General features: G+C 42.3%; 2 protein-coding genes and 1 long non-coding RNA gene across 5 annotated transcripts in view; 1 reads left to right on the top strand and 2 right to left on the bottom strand.

The window, feature by feature from the left end:
* The window catches only part of RB1 (RB transcriptional corepressor 1), an 82,929-nt gene extending 80,006 nt beyond the window's left edge, over positions 1-2,923 (bottom strand). For both annotated transcript variants that reach the window (XM_074815684.1, XM_074815685.1), the window contains exons 1-2: positions 2,789-2,923; positions 2,422-2,539 (exon numbers count right to left, since the gene is read on the bottom strand). In XM_074815684.1, the coding sequence (XP_074671785.1) occupies positions 2,422-2,539; positions 2,789-2,886 (216 nt within the window). In that variant the 5' untranslated portion in view covers positions 2,887-2,923. The remainder of the gene's footprint in view (positions 1-2,421; positions 2,540-2,788) is intronic.
* Positions 2,924-3,248: 325 nt separating this feature from the next.
* LOC141919672 (uncharacterized) lies at positions 3,249-9,171 on the top strand. Its single transcript, XR_012622062.1, has 3 exons — positions 3,249-3,616; positions 4,417-4,538; positions 8,704-9,171. It is a non-coding gene; the product is annotated as an uncharacterized LOC141919672 (long non-coding RNA).
* A 1,961-nt stretch (positions 9,172-11,132) lies between these two features.
* Positions 11,133-20,863, bottom strand: part of ITM2B (integral membrane protein 2B) — a 28,602-nt gene continuing 18,871 nt past the window's right edge. The window contains exons 3-6 of one of the 2 annotated variants that reach the window (XM_074815682.1): positions 19,139-19,345; positions 16,996-17,106; positions 13,152-13,302; positions 11,133-11,856 (exon numbers count right to left, since the gene is read on the bottom strand). In XM_074815682.1, coding sequence (XP_074671783.1) covers positions 11,768-11,856; positions 13,152-13,302; positions 16,996-17,106; positions 19,139-19,345 — 558 coding nt within the window. In that variant the 3' untranslated portion in view covers positions 11,133-11,767. The remainder of the gene's footprint in view (positions 11,857-13,151; positions 13,303-16,995; positions 17,107-19,138; positions 19,346-20,863) is intronic. The other variant, XM_074815683.1, reaches the window with a different exon arrangement.

The following is a 20,863-nucleotide window of genomic DNA, read 5'->3' as shown; positions in this document are numbered from 1 at the left end:
TGACCGATTCCTCCCTGGCCAGCAAACACTCTTTAGGTGTCTCACTGAAATGTAGGCACACTTAGGCTGACAGGTGACTACATCCTAGCAAACTTCTATGTGCACATGCCAAAAATAATTGCTTTATACTTTTAAGCTGCATATACCTTGTTTCCAGAGTCTCTTTGCACATGATTACATGTACCTTAAATGACCCAAGAAGGACAGTACTACTCAATGTTTTCACTTCAAGTCACTAAATATTCATTGAGCAAGGATACAGCAGGGGTTCACACTAGGTCCAAGTCTACATTTGCAGCCTGAATCTCTGCCAGTTACCACAGTACCTTATGTCCGGGCCACGCCACTTCCTAGTTAGCGCTGCAAGTCCCTTCCACATCCTCAGAAGCTTGGCAGGCACAATTCTGAGATCAACCACAAAGAATAAGGACAGTGTGCCAGGGAAAGTAAGGTTTCGGGTCTTTATGCTCTGTAATAGCTTGAGAGTGGGATCATTAGGTGCTACCTCTATTTCCATCAGTGGTCTGATGATTTAACCTTCCTCAACTCAAACCAACTACAGGGTTAAACAGAAGTGTTCTGGTAGGTACTTTTCTCAACTGGTGTCCTACTATTTCCCCTTTTGCTTGAGAACAGAAAGCTGCTACATAAGCAGCTTCTGTTCCAGTTCAAAACTGAACAGGTTAGCACTGGACCATGTTGATTAAAACAAACACTGCTGCTGCTTGCAGGACAAACCCTGGGGCAGCCCCCCCAATACGTTACCTTTACCACAGGGGAGAAAGGACTGGGCATTTAGATACAGCCTCCTCCTGAGTCCGTGCAACCTGAACCAGAGAGTCACCGCAAGAAACCCTGCTCCCCATGATAACAGCTTGACTTGGAAAGAGAAGCAGCAATCAGCCAGATGTTAATTTGATTGACTTCACACTCAAACGAAGCCTGCACTGGTCTCGGCTAGAAGTAGCAACTCCACTGCCTGCCAGGTCCCGTGGAGGCACATGCTTGCCAGCTTCCTCATGTCAACACCTTGCCAATACAGCAGAAAGGTTGAAGAAAAGGCCTTGGATTGAACCACAACATAATGCAGACTTTCTCCTATACATCGAAAGGCTCTTAGCACAAGTCTTAACTTCACTTTAATTACAAGACAATAAATACTAGCTATATGTAATAATGAAGATCTAGTCATTGCCCTCTTCTGAATAGTACAAGGAGGTCATCTTCAGATGATGAAAAGAAGGGTTGCAAATGCCCTGTGCCTCATCTGGCCGCTGCTGGGCAATGATCAGTGAAAAGAAAATTTCACCTGCAAGTGAAATTTGCAGAGTTATACGCAAACCTGCCTTGTTTTTTTTACTCAATAGAACTGAGTGCTCCTGTTTCAGTTCATATAGAAAAGCCTGACTATGCTTTTAAGTAAGTGTTCGCTGGGAACACCCATGGCCAGAAATTGTATCTGTTACTGAAAGAGCTGTACAGTCTCTCTCCCCCACACTGTTACTGTATTGTGTTGCTAAACTCAAATGCATCAAGAGCTGGTATACCCATACTGTGGTTTAAAAACCACAGACAACAAGGTATTACTAGTGACAACACAGCTATGACAGGTCAGCTCAAGTTGCAGAAGAATAAGCAGAAGTCGCAGCAAATACATGGATGTTAGCCCACGCACTGGGAATAAAACCCCAGCTAGGTATTTGAAATCTAATTCAGGTCTGTGTAACAAAGCTTCGTTTATGATTTAATTGTATTGTAGCTGTCCTCCAAGTCAGCCTGTTGAGACAGCAGTAGTACACTGAGAATGGGAAAAAAACATCAGGAAAGGGCATATCATTTTAATCTGTTTACACATGCCCAATGACTAACTTTGAATGGAAATACCTCAATGATAAATACATACAGATTAACATTAGGCAGTAGAAAAAAAGTTTAACATACAAACATCCCTTTCTCTGCAATAGACTTCTCCAGACCCTTTCTGCAGCCTCATAAAGAAGAGTGCAGAAGGAAGAAATACATAAAAACACACGAAGAGATGACCCGTATAAAGCTGACTCAGGCATATTTGAAATAACTTGCAGTGTGAAGAATTAGCTGATTGTAGGGTGTTGCTTTCTACTGTCATTTATTAGCAATCTAAAAGATTTCTTAGTCCCTACCTTTATTGGCAACAATAGTTACCAATAGTTACCAAGTGCATTAACAAAAAAAGGGAGATATATAGATACCAGCGTTTATATAGGCATGCACATAGCAACATCCAACTTCTGTCTAACTGCACTTGGAAACAACAAAGTCATACCACCCAAGCCTTGGCTGCAGGACACTTGGTCCCCAGTCCAGCAAAGTTTAGTATTTCAAGCCGGGCGCAGGACAGACGCCCCAACAGAGGTGTGAGTTCCAAGCAGCAGTACTCACTATAGCTCCATCCACAGCCGATAAGGTCTCGTACGTCTTCCACGCTCTCTCCCTCACGCCCTCCGACACTTTCAGAGCATCACAGAGCACAACGAAGTCAGCTTCGCCAATCTCGAGCCTAGGAAAAGCCAAAGCCCTCACCAGCGGAGGCCCCGCGCAGCGCACCGGCTCCATACCGGACCGCAGAGCTACGCGGGCGCACCAGCTGCCGAAGGGCGCCCCGCGGTGACACCGCCCCACCCCGCGGAAGAGGTGCAGCCCGGACCCCCGGCGGTGCGGCCCGGGCCCGCCACCCCCGCCCGCGGAGCAGCCCGACCGCTTCCCCGGCCCGCCCGCGCCATACGCTCCCGGCCCGGGCGGCGCTTACCGGGGAGCGGCGGCCGCCGGCGGCGCGGAGCCGCTGTCGGGGCTCGCGCGCTGGCTCCTGGCGGCAGCGCCCGCCCTGCGGGGGGGCTTGGGCGGCATGGCGGCCCGCGCGCGGGCGGCCGCTGGGCCCCGCCGGTCAAGCGCCCGCCGCGGGCGGCAGTAACGACGGGCCGCCGGTCTACCGCTCCCCTCCCCCTGCCCCGCCGCCCAAACCGCGGGAAAACTGCGTCACCGCCAGCCGCTCCGCCGTCACTTCCGGGCCGGCTCAGCGCTCCCACCCCACCCCCCGGCGAGGAGGGGCGGCGGCCGCACCCCCGCGACACCGACCGGCGGGGCGGGCCTCGGAACCCGGAAGGAGAAGCTGCCCGCGCCAGCCGCTCAGCCAATGAGCGCGCGTTCTTCTCCGCGCTAGCCAATGGGAGCCGGCTCCGCTTCGTGCGTCCGGGCAACCGGCGCGAGGGCGGCGGCTCGCGGGTGGGCAGGGCTGAGCTCAGCCCCCCTCCCTGAGGTAGCGGCGGGGCACCACCACCGGCAGGTACCACCGGCGGCAGGTATCGGGGCAGCGGCTCCGGCCCTGGCGGCGTCTCTCGCCTTCCCAGACTCGGTTTTATGTTACAGCTGACGTGAGTCAAAGCTGAGGACGCAGCAAGAGGAGGAGCGATGGCATCCGGCTGTCTGAGCCGCAGGTGACCGAGGGAGAAAGGACGCCTTGGTGAGGGGTCAGCGCCGCTCCCTCACGAAACGAGCGCTCGCACCCTCGGCCCTAGAGATCCTCCAGAGTCCTTCAGTCGCTCCGGAGACGGTAGCCTAGCTGTTTCTGATAGTTCAGGTACTAAACAAGCTGGAGGCCGTCGATGCTTCTTTTCTATGACACGGCATGAACCATACACCTATATATAAAAATAAATAGCTGTACAGGCATAGAGCAGGATAGAAATTACAAATCCTTCATGACCATCTCTCAATCTGAAATTCATCCAAGTCCCAACAAATACTTTTAACGCCGTGCATTACAATTACGTTTAATGTAAGAAATTCTCCAGGCTTTGGGCACCTTCTGGATTTTAAGCCAGTAGGATTCAAATTCCCAGTGCCCCGTTTCACATAAAAATCTACTCTGTCATATGCAATCACATACCCATATTTAGAAGGCAGATCACTGCTGCAAATGAACACATTGATTTTCAGTTTTTTATGATGACAACTTCTTAGAAAAAGTAAAAATATTTGTATGTAAGGACTCCTAACAACATGCACATATTTATCATTCATCTGGAAAGCAGCTAGTTTTACTGAGACTCCTGTCAAAGCTCTGGATTTAAAAAAAAAATGAGTACAACTATGGTATACAGTACAAATTCACTAGTATTTTTAAGATTCACTCACTTTTTGTTCAGGATTTTTCTTTATATTCATTAACTTAAAAATGGCAGAACAGTATTTTTCTGGTTCATAATTATAATTAAACCAATTACAGTAAAGTGAATACAGAACAAATGGGATTTCTGAGGCAAATCAAAGTACGTAAACTCCAAATGAAATGTTTTGAGTTATAGACTGTAGTGGGATTTAGACATTCCTTATTATGATTCCAGTAAAACTGTGACAGTAACTTTACCCTGCTTCTAGGCACATTTAAATACTTCTTGCAATCAGATGATACCAGATGCTGTGGAAGGTTTGGAGTCTAGGACTGCATGTTGTCTACAGCTGAACCACAAACAACTAGACACATCTACCAGCTTGGAAAAGTAAGCTAAAACCCTAAACCACAGACGAGTCCATTGACCTCTCCTCACAAGTGGTTTTAAGAGCACAGAAGAATTTAAAATGAGAGCAAAGCATCTCAGAAAACATGGTCAGAGCCAGGGGAGACCCTCCCAGCTGTCAGCAAGAAGGAAACACACCCTCCTGGGTAGCTTCCCTCACAGCTGCTTTAGCACGCTTACAGAGCCAGGTCATCCAAATGATAGGCAAAGCATTTGTGTTGCTCTCATAACCCCCTGTGCGTTAATGCTTAGAGAACATCATATCCTTTTAAAGAATGAACAACCAGCCTCGGTGTAAATACCAATTTTCTAAAATTGTTAGTGTGCTAAGCACCTTCTCAAGGCAAATTTTATGCACTTTTTCATCAAGCAAGGCAATTAGGGCTCCCCTCCATAAGCAGGTACCACCAAAATATAATCTCAGAATGCTTCAAGTTACAACTAGAGGGAGAAGAAGGGAGGCAGCAGATGAATCGAGCTACAATAACCTTTTAATTCTCCATCCTGGAGCCTCAGGTGTAGTAACTACATCTAAACTGCAGTAAAAAGACTTAATGTGTTTGTATGTGCTTCCAGAGAAAGGCACATGTGTAAAACTGTAAGTAAATTGCTGAGCTGTTCCCCGCCCCGTTAGATATACTGATTGGAATGTTTTAATCCTGTATTTTAAAACATTTCTTTTAAATAGGGCCTTTGGGATTTTGGAATAAAATGACAAAGGAAAGAAGAAAAGCAGCTCTTATTGGGGGAAAAAAACCCCCACAAACCCAAACGAAACACAGCAAGGTCAAATAAAGTATTAATGATAATTTATCAACTGACCTGACAGCACTTTTATTCTAAACATCTTGCTACAACAGCTTTTAAAGTGTAGGTCATAGACAGATGGCAGTCTGTGAAACATTGCCCAGTCAGGCAGTCCTGACTCATTGTTTCCAGCTGCTACACAATCTTAAGTAATTTTATTATCTTAATTTTTTCACTTAAAACTGTTGCTATAGTTTCATGGTAATTGCCAGTGGGAATAGAAGTCATGCTTTCATTGCAAATGAAACCAAACCCATTTATTTTGACTCTTCCTGCTCAGATATAGAAGCCTGCTACTTTTTTAGTTCTCACAGAAATGAAATACTTGTGATGGGGAAACTTCATTTAAGTGCACCTCATGGTCTACCAAGACTAGTTGCTTTCTACATTATGACAGGCCTCTACCACTTAAGCTACAATTATAATAAAATCAGTTCTTCTAGAGATGCATGACAAATGTATGCACTAAAACCACTACATTGGGAGCTTCTGAGTTAGTCCAAGTATTAAATATTGGCAGAAGATTTGCTTGAATAAAGCCCATAGGCTGTAAAATTCACAGATTATAAAAATGTCTGTCCAAATCACACCTCATTTTCCTGCCTGTAGCAGGCAGAATTAACCAGGGAGGGGGCATAACCTCTCCTGGCCAGCCTTTTCTGTGCATGGGCACCCCTTGCACCGTGCAGCAGCCACCAGCCCCCCACCCTCAGTGTCACCCAACTATCCCTCTCAAAGCCGCGCCACAAGTGCTAACAGGAACGAGGAGGTGACGGACCCGCCCCAGCTCCCTGCTGGCCAACTCTTCTCCAGCTGCTGCCCTCCAGGCCCCAGCCCTTAAGGAGGATTTCTCTGGAGCACCACCTGGAGCAACAGATGGGCTTAAGTGACAGTTTTGCTTCAGGAGTGCCTCAGGGACACTAAAGCCATGGTTTAAGCCAGGTCTTTTTCTCACCCAAGCATGACCTCCCCTGGTAACACTGCCTTGCAATTGCACTGGCATCCGCTCTGCCTTTGAAGCTGAGAATGGTTTACAGGTGTGATGGGGTGAAGCTGGCTGGTTGTACCCCTTGTTGGTGACCGTGGCCCCTAATATTGTGTCCTACATAAAGACTCCATTCAAAATATGAAGGATAAAAACCACTTCTAAAAGTTAATATTTTTACAGTGATGTGAAATCCATAGGCACCATGACAAACCTCAACCCATTTCTCTCTAAGGAGAGGTATTTTTTAGGTGTTGCCTCCTCTAACAGTTCAAAGCCTCTCTCTATATATATACACACATTATTATTAAAAATATTTCCACTCCACATTCATACACATTCGTGACTTGCTGTTCTCAGAGCATTACGTAGTGCACTGCTGGAGTCTCAGATACTGCAGTGATGAGTTTAAGGCAGGAATCTCTATCAATAAAGTGTTTGACCAAATTGCTAGTGGGATCTGAAAGGACACTGTGTTGTCGCTGGATGGAGAAACATCTGCACATATTCGACACCTACATGCAAACGCCCAAATTTGTGCATCGAGAACCAGGGTACTCAAAAATAAAATCCCTGACTGATGCAATTTCACAGAACCACAGAATCATCTAGGTTGGAAAGGACCTTGAAGATCATCTAGTCCAACCGTTAACCTAACACTGACCATTCTCAACTACACCATATCCTTCAGCACTATGTCAGCCCGACTCTTAAACATCTCCAGGGATGGGGACTCCACCACCTCCCTGGGCAGCCCATTCCAACCCCTAACAACCCATTCTGTAATGAAATGCTTCCTAATATCCAGTCTAAACCTTCCCTGGCACAACTTGAGGCCATTCCCTCTTGTCCTATCACTTATTACTTGGTTAAACAGACGCACCCCCAGCTGTCTGCAACCTCCTTTCAGGTAGTTGTAGAAGGCGATGAGGTCTCCCCTCAGCCTCCTCTTCTCCAGACTAAACAACCCCAGTTCCCTCAGTCGCTCCTCGTATGACCTGTGCTCCAGAACCTTCACCAGCTTCACTGCCCTTCTCTGGACACGCTCGAGTAATTCAATGTCCTTTTTGTAGTGAGGGGCCCAAAACTGAACACAGTAATCGAGGTGTGGCCTCACCAGTGCCGAGTACAGGGGTAAGATCACTTCCCTGTCCCTGCTGGCCACACTATTTCTGATACAGTATCAAATGAGGCCTTAGTGCAAGTGCAATTACATCAGGAAAAAAATCATTCTCGGTACAGCTTATGGAAGGTGTCCGGACGTTAATATAAAACATGCCTTTGCATGCACAGCTCTCTCACACCATATGCTTTGTCACGCAGGTACCGTCCCGTATGTTCCTGCAGGCAAAGTGCTTCTAACCCCTGACACGTTCTGCCCCTGGGGTGCACAGGGCATCCTGCACCCCCTCTGCAGGGCAGCTCTTTTTGGTTGGTACTGCCAACTGGTAATGAAATAAAAGGTCGACAGACCAACCAACCACAACCCTCTTGTTGCAATTACACGGCCACATTAATGACCCCATCGTGACCCCTCCCTTCCCGTCCTGCTCAGTCCGAGGTTCTGCTTCCTCTCTCCGCGTGAGAAAGTGTGCTCCGGCATAGGCAACACCCTGTCCTGCTGCTGGCGGTCTCCCCAGCGAGGATGTTTCCCATGCCTCCTCTTCCAAGATTTCCTAAGCCCACAAGAAGCAGAGTATGCTCTACTGGAAGCAGTTCTCAGGAATAAAATTAATTTTAACCGACAACCTGAAAAACAATTGCAATTAGCAACCATAGCCCACAGTGAACAGACAGGAATTTGTCTGAATTAAATCTACCCATGATCTTGGTTTTTTCTCTTTGTTAAGAGAGTCCAAGATAATGACATTCTTTACCAAGGCATGGCAGTGAAATACCTCAATTAGGTGAAAACATTGGTGTATAGTATTCCAGCAAAAACTCACAGGATGAAAACAATGCTATAAGCTCTTCTATGTTGCTTCCCCCGTGACAGTAAAATATCCTCCTACAACCAGAACAAACAATGCCAGTCAGAGTACAGCTCTGCTAATATTTCTAAACCACAGGCTTCTGCTAACACAGCCGTGTCACTATTCTCCCATGCAACTCATACCAACAAAAGCATGTACCCACCTTTGCAGAGGACATCGCTACTCTCAGGTGATGGCTTTGGTAAACCTCTGTTGCCTTCCAGGGTACTGATTCAGCTGGAAACAATCATCTTCAAACAAATTAATCCAGCCCCTACTTTTTGTCTCTGCAAGTGCAACCCATCTGTGCACGTTGCTTCATGTAACCCCGCAGCTTCTCCTTGCACCAGATAACCAAACTCTTCCATTTTCTGTCCTGCAGGCCTTCAGTATTTTCTTCATGTCAAAACTCGCCCCGTGACTCCTTACTAAAGCTGCAAGACTTCAACTAGAGAAGGAGGGAAGACTTGGAGCTTTGATCACGCTTTGCAAGTCCTGATCATACACCCTGACTGGTGACAACACCCTTATTGAATGAACGTCAGACACTGCTTGGGACCCACGAGAGCAACACAGCCCCCTCCATCAAATAAACACAGTGGCATACAGGATAGTGGCACTTCTCTGATTTTGCTACTTCAGCGACAAAGTGTGTCTCAGCATTAGGATTCATTTTCATTCCTATGAGCAGTTTTAAAACTATGTGCAAAGATAATTGTCCAATGAGGTCATTTTTATGCTAACGCTTTTCTGGAATTCATTGGGCTAGAAATGTGGTTTTCTTCAGTATAGCACAGATATGTTTGTTTCTTATACTTTATTTTTAAAATAAAAAAGGAAAAAAAAAAAGGCCAAGCAGCTCCTAGAGCTATTTTTTCCCATGGATTTGTGTCCCATGCTTCATCGACTTTGTCTAGGAGAGCAGAAGTTCCATCGGGAAGCTTTTCCTTCACTCAGGGTCTTCTTCCCATACAAACTGCCTGGCATTTAATAAGATGTGAGCGCATGCTGGGAGCTTTCGCTCAGTGCACATGAGTTTCTCCCTCCTTCCCCACGCTTATTTTCACACTACTGATAGAAATAAATTTCCTTCTCCCATCCAACGGGCTCAAAAGTTATTAGAGACACAGGCATGCAGCATGATCATATAAACCTCCTGTCTAGAACAAATCTATTTCTCCCCCCTCTGCCACCCCTTCTTGCTAGGGTCTCCATTAAAAGACACACCACAGATCACAAAGTTTCTTACAGAGTGTTCTTTTGAAAACAAGATGATGTGAGGCTTACTTAAAATTAGCAAGTTTCATATTAACTTATGGAAAATAGGAATGGTACGCCCATGAAAAGGTAGGAAACATGCTTAAAAGTACTTCAGCATAAATCTCACATCATACAGGGCTCCAAAGAATGCACCAGTAACCTTTTCCTGACATATATTTGACCTTTATTGCAAGCACACAATTGCAACATCCTGAATGTCTATAGCTGAAGTTTTTCCAGTGGATTTTCCAGCTTGCTTACATCTATACCAAAGTGTAGCTATGTACATCTAATTTATACATGAGCATCTAACCTGCATCTGTGTGAGACTTTATCTGATGTTCTGACTGCCATGCACCAACAAGAAGGGATTAAAATAGTCCAGCGTTCAGAAAGTAACAATTATACTTTTCATATCATATATAATGCACCTACACTAAGACTAAACTGAAAACTAAGCCAAAAGCAGATAAAAAAAAAAAGTACTGTGTATTTAAAAAACTTCCTTTAAAACAAACTGTTTTATCTCGATCCAAACATTCACAATAGCCGGAAGCTGGATGGTAGCATGTTTACAATTGTACAATAGCTCCAAAACCAGTAAAGCATCCTCCCACTATATTAAGAAAAGATCCTTTAAAAGGTGAAAATAAGATTAGTACAAAGCCTCTTGACTATATTCACCTAAGACAAAAGATTTGGACACCTATGGTGCATATTATTTAAAAATCGATTTAAGCAGTAATTTTTTTTCAAACAAATATGCAAATACTCTATTAAAATTCCTACTTTCCTGATAAGACAATGCTCAAAATTTGGTCAGAAAGACAAGTTAGTTCCCGTATTATGGAAGCTTAGAAGTGGATTTTGGGAGAGATTTTCCAGCCTTGTTTTTGAGTGTTACTCCCTTTCTTTTTCTCCCACAATTTTTCTTGCAACCAGCTCCAAAACACCAGGTACTGTGATACATCTTATCCTGAACTCTCCCCTACAAAAGTTGCAATTACAAAGATCCCAATCATATTAAAAAAAAAAATCAAACTTGTTTTAAGAACAGCAGTTTTAAGTGTAAATGGCATGACACAGAATGGTATTAACTGGCAAAGCTCAATGGCACAGGCCAACAGGAACACCATGAAGTTGAACAAAGGGAAATGCAAAGTCCTGCATGTAGTGAACACTCCTGGCTCTCAGATGGGTCAGCCTGACTCACGGCATGCTCTAGATTATGTACATCACTTCACAAATACTCAGGACAGGGACTACAGACATTAGCAACATGTTAAGTCAGCTTTGGAGCCTCACTCTGACTGTATGTATTGTGGAAATATCAACTCAGAATTTAAGGAAGCAGCACACTATTGCCTTTAAATGAAAAAGGAACAGAGGAACGTGCTTCTCTGTTCATATTTCATTTCTCAGCCATCACCTATTCTGTTTTATCTTCTCACTTTTAAAAATAGTACTGCAAGTAAAAAGCATTAATTTTAACTTGAACTGTAGTGCCCTCCCCTAAAAAACCCCCAGTAATAGCAAAAGAAAACACAAGACTTTTAGACAAACAGGTTTATAAGGTTTATTTTCCATTGCACATACATGGATTATATACAAGTTAGTAACATAAGTTACTTCTTAATTTTCTAAAAGATTGTTACAGCACTTGCCATTTTAAAACATCAAGTCAGAAATCAATCTAAAAAGGTAAATATGACAATATTTTAAAAACGAAACAAATTGCACTTTGTTAGGGAGAGTCAAATACAGGTTTGTCTATATGCTGTAACAAACTATATAGCAGGTAATATTACAGTTAGAAGTAGCTCTTGCAGTCCATTTGTACATTAATAATTCTTTTCAATTTTCCTTAATTAAAAACTGGTGGATATTTCAAAGACTTTCTCTTCTTCCTAGTATTCAAGACTCATCACATGAAATGCACTAGCAACTAAGTCTTTATACAATCGCTATTCAAATATAAGAAGAACACCACACCTGAAAATAAGGAAAAAACTAAACCATATTGATTTTACATGTATCTTGAGATGAAAAGTATGGAAGGTGTTCAGCAATAAAGCCCTGTCCACTACTTACATAAAAGAAGATTTTAAAAAATAATCACTGCACACAATACAAAGGGTGGGGTCATACTGTAGTTTTTAAGTCTCCTGTAACAGTAATATTCCTCATTACTGTTCACAGATGAGTGTTTCCATAGCAAACCTGTTCTCAAAGTGTCGAATCTTTCGGCAATTGACGGCTTCACGCTTCTGAATTCCTGTTTGTATTAGTAAAGAACAATGGAGAGTAAACGGAAGAGGGAATGAGGTACGTCGGAGACATAACAGTTTTACATTTGCTATAGTAAGATGTCACCAGAAATCAGAACCACCCCTCTTCCATCCCCCTCTCAGAGAAAACACACATAGGCACACATTCATACTTCAAAAATCAGTAAGCAGGCAATGATCCTGAAGGTGTGGTGAACCAAATCACAGTACTAGTTTAGTTAAAACCAATCTGCCAAAACCCCCCCACTGGCTAGTTTTAACCCAGACCAGTTCCCAACCTCCTTCTCTGTGCATCTGTAAAATCGCTTGTGGGGACATGAGAGAGGGAACAGCAAAGGAATAAACCACTATAGGCAAAAAAGAGTGGACTAATATTATATAAAGAACAATGTCTTGGAACTGGAGAAAGACAATTTAACCAAATTTTAGCCAAACCAATGCTCACTGCCAACTCATGCTCATCATTTATTACCACCGGATCCAGGATCAACATACTGAATTTTGAATTGGATTTTACTATGAAGACCTTTTAATTTTTAAACATTGTTCTAAATTACTTTTATAAAATGTATTTCTTTTCCTTCTTCTCCCAAGCAGTCAGGTCCAACAATATGACTGAAGCAATTAAACTGCTTCAGTATGCACTTGCACATCACATACAGTTTTAAAAAAATAAAAGGCAAGTTTGAGTAAAATCTGAGTGAAAATTTAAGGCAGTATTTAATAGCTTGTCAAGACTCTTCCAAGTGACATCTTCCGTGAAGGAGTACCAAGCACTACAATTCTCCTGTGAAGACAACTCTTACTCACGTTTCACTGATGCAAATAGGAAGACGTGGACAAATTTACAGATGGCTTCAATGACAAGAACCACCTGAAATTCTGTACATGGACTACAAGGCTATGGCTTCTCATCTATTACAAGTTTTTTCTTGTTTTGGGGGCGTGGGTCAAGAAACAAGATTAAAGAAAAGCATTGATGAAAGCCCAGAAAACATCATCATCGATGAAAGCCTGAACCCCATACAAAACATACCATGCATACACACACACACTTTTTAGCAGCTCACTGAGGCCTTGAGCACTTCTGCACAATAACATTACTTATTTCCATACCTACACAGAAAATATCAGATGTACTTAAGCCCACAGAGCTGGTTACTGCAATAAGCAACCTTGCTTTAATAAAAGTCATTATTTTCAACACAATCAAGCCTATTTACTGAACTCAAGCAGCACTGAACTTTCTGCCAACATGAAAGATTGCAGGAGGAACGTTTACCTTTCATGGCTTCTTTGCGCTGTAGTTTATAGGTCTCCTTGCCACGGCAGAGGCGGTAGATAAAGAATCCCAGCTGATCCACATTTTCAATGCGATCAGTAACAATCATCTGTTCATGAATCAAATAGGACTGAGGCAAGTATGTTCCAGCCTGTTGAACAAAAATATAACAGCTGTCAAAAGCCATCTCTTCATGGTCTAAGTACACAAGAAACAGTTTGCAATGTGTTTCTTTAACACAGCTATGACATATCTTCTTTGAATTCTTTCAAAGTATGTATTACCCACAGGATTTTATTCTAAATATACAAACATGACTGCACTGCACTACAGAAATACATAATGATTATATTCAAAAAGGTCACAAAACTTCCACTGATGCATACATCCACCCTCCTCCCACTACAGTAACGTCAATCTTCAGCAGAGAAGAAATGTTTCTTTCCAGAAGCACCCACTGTCATGGATCAGACCTGAACTTCTCATCCAAAGTTTTCACTTAATTAACAACAGCCCAACAGACCTCAGTCGGGACTACTCCCAAATAGGAGTTGGCAGAACTGTGCTCTACGTAGCGATACTCTCGGGACTGAAGCACGCCAGCTGCAGTATACTCCAGCTGCAGTCCACCAGGTTTGGGAAGCCTTGAACATATTCACAGCGTGGGTCACAACTCTCAAGCCAAATTCAAGACGAGACCATCTAGCCCCATAAGTTATTATGGCGACTCCCACCATTGTTTATATGGAAAGGTATTAGAAAGCCATGGTGGTATATCAGGTGTTCTAAGGCAATACTCTGAAAAAGGCAGGAGCCACGATGACACGCAAAGGCTTCCCAAGCCTCTTCTAGTCCCGTCAGTGTTACTTTGCCACAGCTGAAATGATGGAGGGATCCAGCTCGGTGCACACCTCACTGTCCACAGCTGAAGATGCACATACTTAGATATCAGCCAATTTCCTAATACTGCCACTGGTAAATAATCATCAACTTTTTTGAAATATTACTTCATTTAAGAAATCTTGTTAGTGTGATTCTAATTTATGGCAGTAGAGAAGGTATTGCTTACTTTCTAAAAATAAAATGATCTCTTATTATGGAAACAAATTCAACTTCTGTGGCAAAAGATTGCTGTATTTTTTATTAACAATAAGCAACTTGAAATTTCCATCGTAAAACAAGACTGTCTTTTCAGCCCATGTGACATGTTGAGAAGAAGCTGATTAAATGCTATTCTTTTCAGTAAAGAAAGGACTGTATAAAACTCACTTTAAATTGTGGAAGTTTTCTTCAGCACATAGTATGAGGAAAACAACAACGATTTTTCTTCTTAAAGAGCTTGGAAAGACTTCATACGCCCAAATTATCCCACTCATTATTTGGTAATTAAATCACTGTAAATTACCGTATCTTAACCTCTGGTCTCCCAAATTTCAGGAAAGACCCCTGAGGGAGCCCCAGGGAAAAGCAGCAGTGCAGGGCACCAGCAGGGTGGGCAGCAGTGCTGAGGACACAGGGCAGCCTGCAAGGATGCTCCTGGGCTCATGCCCTCCAAACCACAGGACCTCCTGGACAACCCCATGGACCCTCCCGGAGAGCGCAAGAGGAGGGGGAGCTCAGTGCAGGAATTTCTTCTGCCCAGCTGCTGCAGGAACAATTACCCAGCCCTGGCATCCAGCATCGCCACAAATATCGTCATCTTTGAGACGTCCTGTGCATCGCATATGGGCAAAACCGGCCAGCTGGCTCAACAATGGGAACGAGGCGGGTGAACAAATATACCTGGGTTTCAGCCTTGTTTCCCAAAGAAAGGGAGGCTTTTCACTGTCTGCATATTCAAGCAAACTATATCAATATATAGAAGTGTGGTTCTTTAGGCTAAAATTATGGCTTTTTTTAAAAAACAAAACAACACAGAGCACCTCCATTTTCATAAAATGTCCTCTGCGTGTATTCAGAGCTCATTTTAATGAAACGAGCACTTTAATTGTATGTTTTTTTCCTTGTGCAACCAGTGTGACTGCAGGACAGTGAACAGAAATTTGCTCACTTTGTGCATCTGCAGAATAGTTTCCCAAATTTCAGTTACAAAACATTTAGCTTGATTTTCTGAGACATCAAATGCCCACAGCGTTTTGTTAATACAATGAGAATTAAACAGATATCTCATAAAATTAGGGCACTCATTGTTGGGGACAATGATCAAAACAGTTTGATTTTGCACAGATTTTCAATTAAATGCATGATGCCTGGTTATTCTCTTACTTGTAAACCAAGCATATTTGATTTAGTACTAATGACAAGCTAAGAAATTAACAGATTTTAATAGTGGAATTTGTGTGAATTAAAAATGGAAACAAAACAGCATACACAAAGTAAAAAAAATATGAGGTCACTGAGTTTTACAGACACCACCTCATCCTTATGTACAGGCAATGAAAGTGTGGTTAAATAGCCAGTCTCAAAATAGGCATCAAAAAAACAGCAGAGGACTTACTTGTGAAGTCATTTTTCACATGAAATTTATTTATAATACACGAACCACTCAGAAATGGCTAAAATGGTTCCTGGAGTCCTAATTTCAAAGCCTCATTTGAAAGATGCAAACCCGAAGATGATATTAACAACTCTAAAGTTACAAAAGCCCAGTAAAATAGAATTTAAAACACTCTTCCCAAGCCTTAGACACAAGTTAGCTTATCAGCTCTCTTCCCCACCCAGAGCGTTTTGCTGTTCTGTAAAGAAACAGAATGCTGAAAAGCAAGGTAAATACTATTTAAATATGCATTAAAAGCATATGTATGTAAGAGTTAAAAGATAAAAATGATTCGTATTAAATTACTAAAGAGACTTCATTAGATTATCTACTTTGGCCTCCTCAATTTCACAGGCCATTATGTTTCACCCAGTGAGTACTACTAACAGAACAGCGTGTCCTCGTGGCAGTGACAAGCCAGCCAGCACCAGCACCACAGGACAGGCAGCAGTGTTCAATTATCAAACTCTGCTGGGAAGCGATTAGGAGCTCCTACAACATCATACTGAAAACTCATGTTGGGTTGCTGAGTGATTGTGGTATCTCAGCCCTGTCCACAGTCCTTGTTTTTAAGGACAGCGAATCTTGTTCTGAAGGTCTGGTGCTCGCAGAACCAGGCATCTGGCTATATTAAAACCCCTCTCGCTTAAATGGGCTTTGCTAATCATAGAGGCCAAATCCTGATCACTCATACAAAACGTCTCTGGAAACAGGAATATCCATCTTAAGGCTGCCTTGTGAACTTGCATCCAGTGCTAGTCCATCACACCTAGTGCCACATCTAATTTCCCTGAGCATGCACAGTGGATCCAACACACCTCGTATACATCATCCTCAAGCCACCGGATCAGTTCAAAGCAGGGGCCAACCCTAGGGCCCTATGCTTTAAACAATGCCCACGTTAAAAGCATTTCCCAGTGTATCTACTTTAAGCCTCTCAGCTGACCAGTCTTAGTCCAGCGCATACATGCTTTATGGAAACTTTAGTCACGATGGATTACAAATTAAAAACCACACAGACTGCTACCAAAGAGTCTAGGTACACCACATCTTCACAATTTTGTCAATCAAATTTGTAGCAACGAAGAATGAGATCAGGTTTGTCTGTCCTCCTCTGAAAAATAATTCCTTCATGATTGTAGTTAATTAACTATGACTGTTTTAGATTTTTTTCTCTCTTTGCAAAGTTCTCTAGTGATCAGTTAACTTTCTAACACATGCACCTTACGTGAATGTCATAGTTCTGGAAAAAAAAAAATTCTCTTTCTTCCCTGTCTTAAGAACAAATTACCTACTATTTAACCGTACCTTGATGTTGATGAGCAGCTCCAGGAAATTTTTTGGCGGCATAACAACTGAAGTGTTCAGAGGAATCACATAGCACTTATCCAGGCTAAGGTCAAGATAGGCAGTGAGTCTCTGTTGAGGAAATATTTATTTTAATCAAAATAACAAAAACATCAGAATATTCACATAAAGACTTTGCTAAACTGCTATTGCCTTGTGTTGTTCTTCAAATTATTGTTTTGTTCACTATGAAGTCTGTCCAACAAACTCCAATTTGAGGGTAGGTAAATGTAGAAATAAAAGGCAGTCTTGATGAAAGTTTAAATCTATGACAGGGATTTGTGCAAGGCAGCAGGTGATAAGTAGCTCAGATGTATGACAAGAATGAAATTACAAAGGTGTATCTGAGCTGTTACAGAATCAAGTACAGTATTAATTTATTCCTAGTGCCTGCATTTTGAAACAACAGGGCAAAAACCTTGCTGTAATCTCCATGCTTTTATATTTTGTTATAGTGTAAAGAGGAAATTCTGATGGTAACAACAAAATACAGAAGGAAAAAAATACTGTTACAGATAATGCAGCAAAAATCCTTTTATTTTCAAAAATACTACTGACTTGAAGTGTTAATGATTATTCATAGCTGAATTACTATCTTTATAGTACCTGAACTGCAATATGTACCATTATTTGACAAAAACAGAGATATAAAAGCCCAGGGAATTATCCTGATGAATCCTATGGCTCTGTTCACTGAGCTGTGTTCTACCGCATCTGTTCTTGCTAAAGAAGACATTATCTCAAACTGCTGAAAGCTCTAAGGCTGCAGACATAAACACTGAGGACCAAGAGCCCAACAGTCAAAATAGTACCAGGACAACAAGCATCAGTGCAACTAATCTCATTACATGGGAGTAAGTGCTGTGCCTATGGCAAATGATCCTTGCACCGACCTTTAGAGCAAAGCCTTTAACCTATCAAATCAAAAAGTAAATTTTTAATAGGATATTGTTCCTATTCACTTCTTACATACTGCTTTTTTTTTTTTTTTCCTGGTTTTCCCTCTTTAGAGGCTTTGCTCTAACTCTTAACAGAAGCTCCCTAAATATATTCAGGAATATTTTTAAATGACATAACTCAAGCAAGCAATGCTTTCCTCCAAATCTGGTTATGAATATTTGATAGAGAGAGCACTCATTTTGCCTGGAAAACTTTAAACACTGAAGTTTGCATTAAAAAAAGTGGGATGCTTCCCTATTCTTCTTTTTCAGCCTTGCTTAAAAAAGCTGTTTGGAGAAGTCTTCAAACGTTCGCAGAAATTTAGCTTCCTGAAAGCCAGCTGTAGAACATTTCATCACTATCAGTCAGCTTCCATCAGGCTGATACAGAAAAGAAGGGCTTCTAATTGTTTTAGAGCTGTCGTTCGTATCAAGAGCTTTAAGCCTGTCAACTGCCTTAGCAAAAATTTATTACCGTGAGTCTTATCAATCAAAGTTGTTTCTACAAAAAAAAAAACAGTCAAAAGTGCCTTCATACCCTGGTTCAGTACCTTCAGGAATAGCCTGTGGTGCACAAGGAAAATTTAGCTTCTGCTAGGCTTCCTACAGCATCTGGAAATCAAGCTCTCTTCCATGGTCACGCAGCTGGTCGCTTCCTTCCCTTTCTGCGGCTGCTTTGGGGTTTTTGAGCTATGCTATGACATCAACCTCTGGGGGTGCTTGAACATACCTAGTGATGTCAGACGCAATGAGCCCCTGCAAGGTGAGGTCAAAGCTATGACAGTCCTTTCTAAACTTCCCTCGGCACCACAGAAGTTGGTCAAATTCTGGCTCAGTGGACTTAGAAAACAGCCAAGAATATATTTTCTTTACTTCCTCATACTAAGGAAAGGAAATAGCTCTAAGATTTTTCGTTTTCTAAAAACAGAACCATATTTGCAAATGGTGGTTTACAAACTACCTCGTGATGATTGTATAATGCTGTACTTTGTATGCCCAGCTAATTATTGCTTGCAGCCTGCTGATCAAAATGTTTCTTTCTGCTGCCTCCTCCACCCTCCACTTTCCCCCACCACAATAATTAGCGAGTACATTTATCGGGATGACTGAGGGGGAACATTTTTCAAGTTTTAAATGCTTTCAGCTTCTTCAGAAATATTTCTTACCCGGTGGAAATCATGGACGATATCAGCAGGATCGCTATCAGCAAACTCAGGGACTGGCACACTGATAAACTCAACATCTTCCTCCTCCAGGATCTGAATATTTTGCTCAATCGTGTGGTAGCGAGCACTCTGAGCCTCGGCCCCAGGCTCAGGTAAACTTAAGCCATCTTCAATATACTTTATTCCACAGAAATACACACCACCCTGCTAAAAATAGTAAACAACCCAGCAACAAAAACATCAGTAGCCTTGTTAGAAGTTTAAAACCAATATTCTCAAAGCACTGTGGAGAAGAAAAACCTGTCAGACTAGATGAAATGTTTCCCTGTAATTTAATTCATACACCAAAGTAGGAGCCAGTTGCTATCTACAACAGGAGCATGGGTAAAACCTTGATTGTACTGAAGCCAGAGGGGGTCCTTCCCTTGAATTCAAGCAAAACAGGAACTCAAAAGCAGGTTCTTAAAATCCAGTTCTTCTGTTTTGCAGCCATTATCTATGGCACACTGCATCTTAATTTTAGAAAGACAATGAAGCTCCTATGCCTATATACATGCGTATTATTATTAAATCATGATTTAACCAGTCAATAATTAAATTTAAGACATTGAAACTGATCATCCAAATCACCTTTGAAAAGCAAGACTAACTCTGAATTTGGTCCTGCTTGCAGCAGTGGGGGTTGGACCAGATGACTTCAAGAGTTTCCTTAGAACTTTAATTATTCTGTGAAGTTGCTTAGTTTTGCAAGGCTTCAGAAGTTTTTAAAGTCGGTTTCTAAAAATTTTGTTTGTTTTGAACAGTTTTAAAAGACAAAAAGGTAATAAAAAGAATTTAAAACAACGATTTGTGTCCTTCTGTCACAGTACACATGGCAGGTTACCTAAGTGAAGTGTAAAATAAAGTCCTGAGTCAGAGGAAGTCATGTACCAAATCTATAGGCCAGACAGTTTTGGAAACATACAACTTCTGCATATGCACATGCCATCAATTTAAAGTTTTACATTGAAAACATGTCTTCAGTACAATGTTAGCTCAATTCCTCAATGTTTCCTCCAACCCAGATCTGACTCATAAACAAGTACCACAGGTCTGAACTAAACAGCACTTTCAATTTCAGCTAGCTGGCATGCAAAAGGTGGAGGACTGCGGTGCTAAGTGCAGACAAAACATGCGTTAGTAATACAGCAGGCCTTCAGCTACTCTGAGCTTGTTAATCCACCAAGATATACTATGCTGTTTAAGCATTGTTTGCAACACTACTGCTCCCCTGTACATTAAGTTAAAGTGATAGCCAAAGAGGCTATAAACTGCAAGTTCAGATAGAATTTCTCATGTTTAATTAGTTTGCCTTCTGTGTTAGCAGCTACTAAAATGGGGAAAAAAATCAAAATCCTGACAGCAGAGACAAGAACACAGAATTTCTACCTTATAATTATGTGCGCCAACCAGTGGGCTAGAGGGATTCATGTTTTGCTTATATTCTCCCTTTCTGACCCCGTGAATCTTGCAACCCCAGCAGTTTCTGAAGGAGGGAAGGTGTGCACCATTTGGGCATCAGCGCAGCACATCCAGCGCTACCCTGTGACAATTTCCCCCTAAGGAAGACAATATTTAACTCAGATCTCCCATGTTTCAGGTAAATGCTCCACTTTCTGGCACCACTGTCTTCTCAGGGCTCCTCTTGCAGGGCTCCTCTTGCAGTGGTGCCATTTGTTAAAGACT

This window comes from Strix aluco, chromosome 2, assembly GCF_031877795.1.
Source record: "Strix aluco isolate bStrAlu1 chromosome 2, bStrAlu1.hap1, whole genome shotgun sequence".
Lineage (NCBI taxonomy): Eukaryota > Metazoa > Chordata > Aves > Strigiformes > Strigidae > Strix > Strix aluco.
The sequence above is the reverse complement of the archived record's forward strand: the minus strand, read 5'-3'. Positions and strand labels throughout refer to the sequence as shown.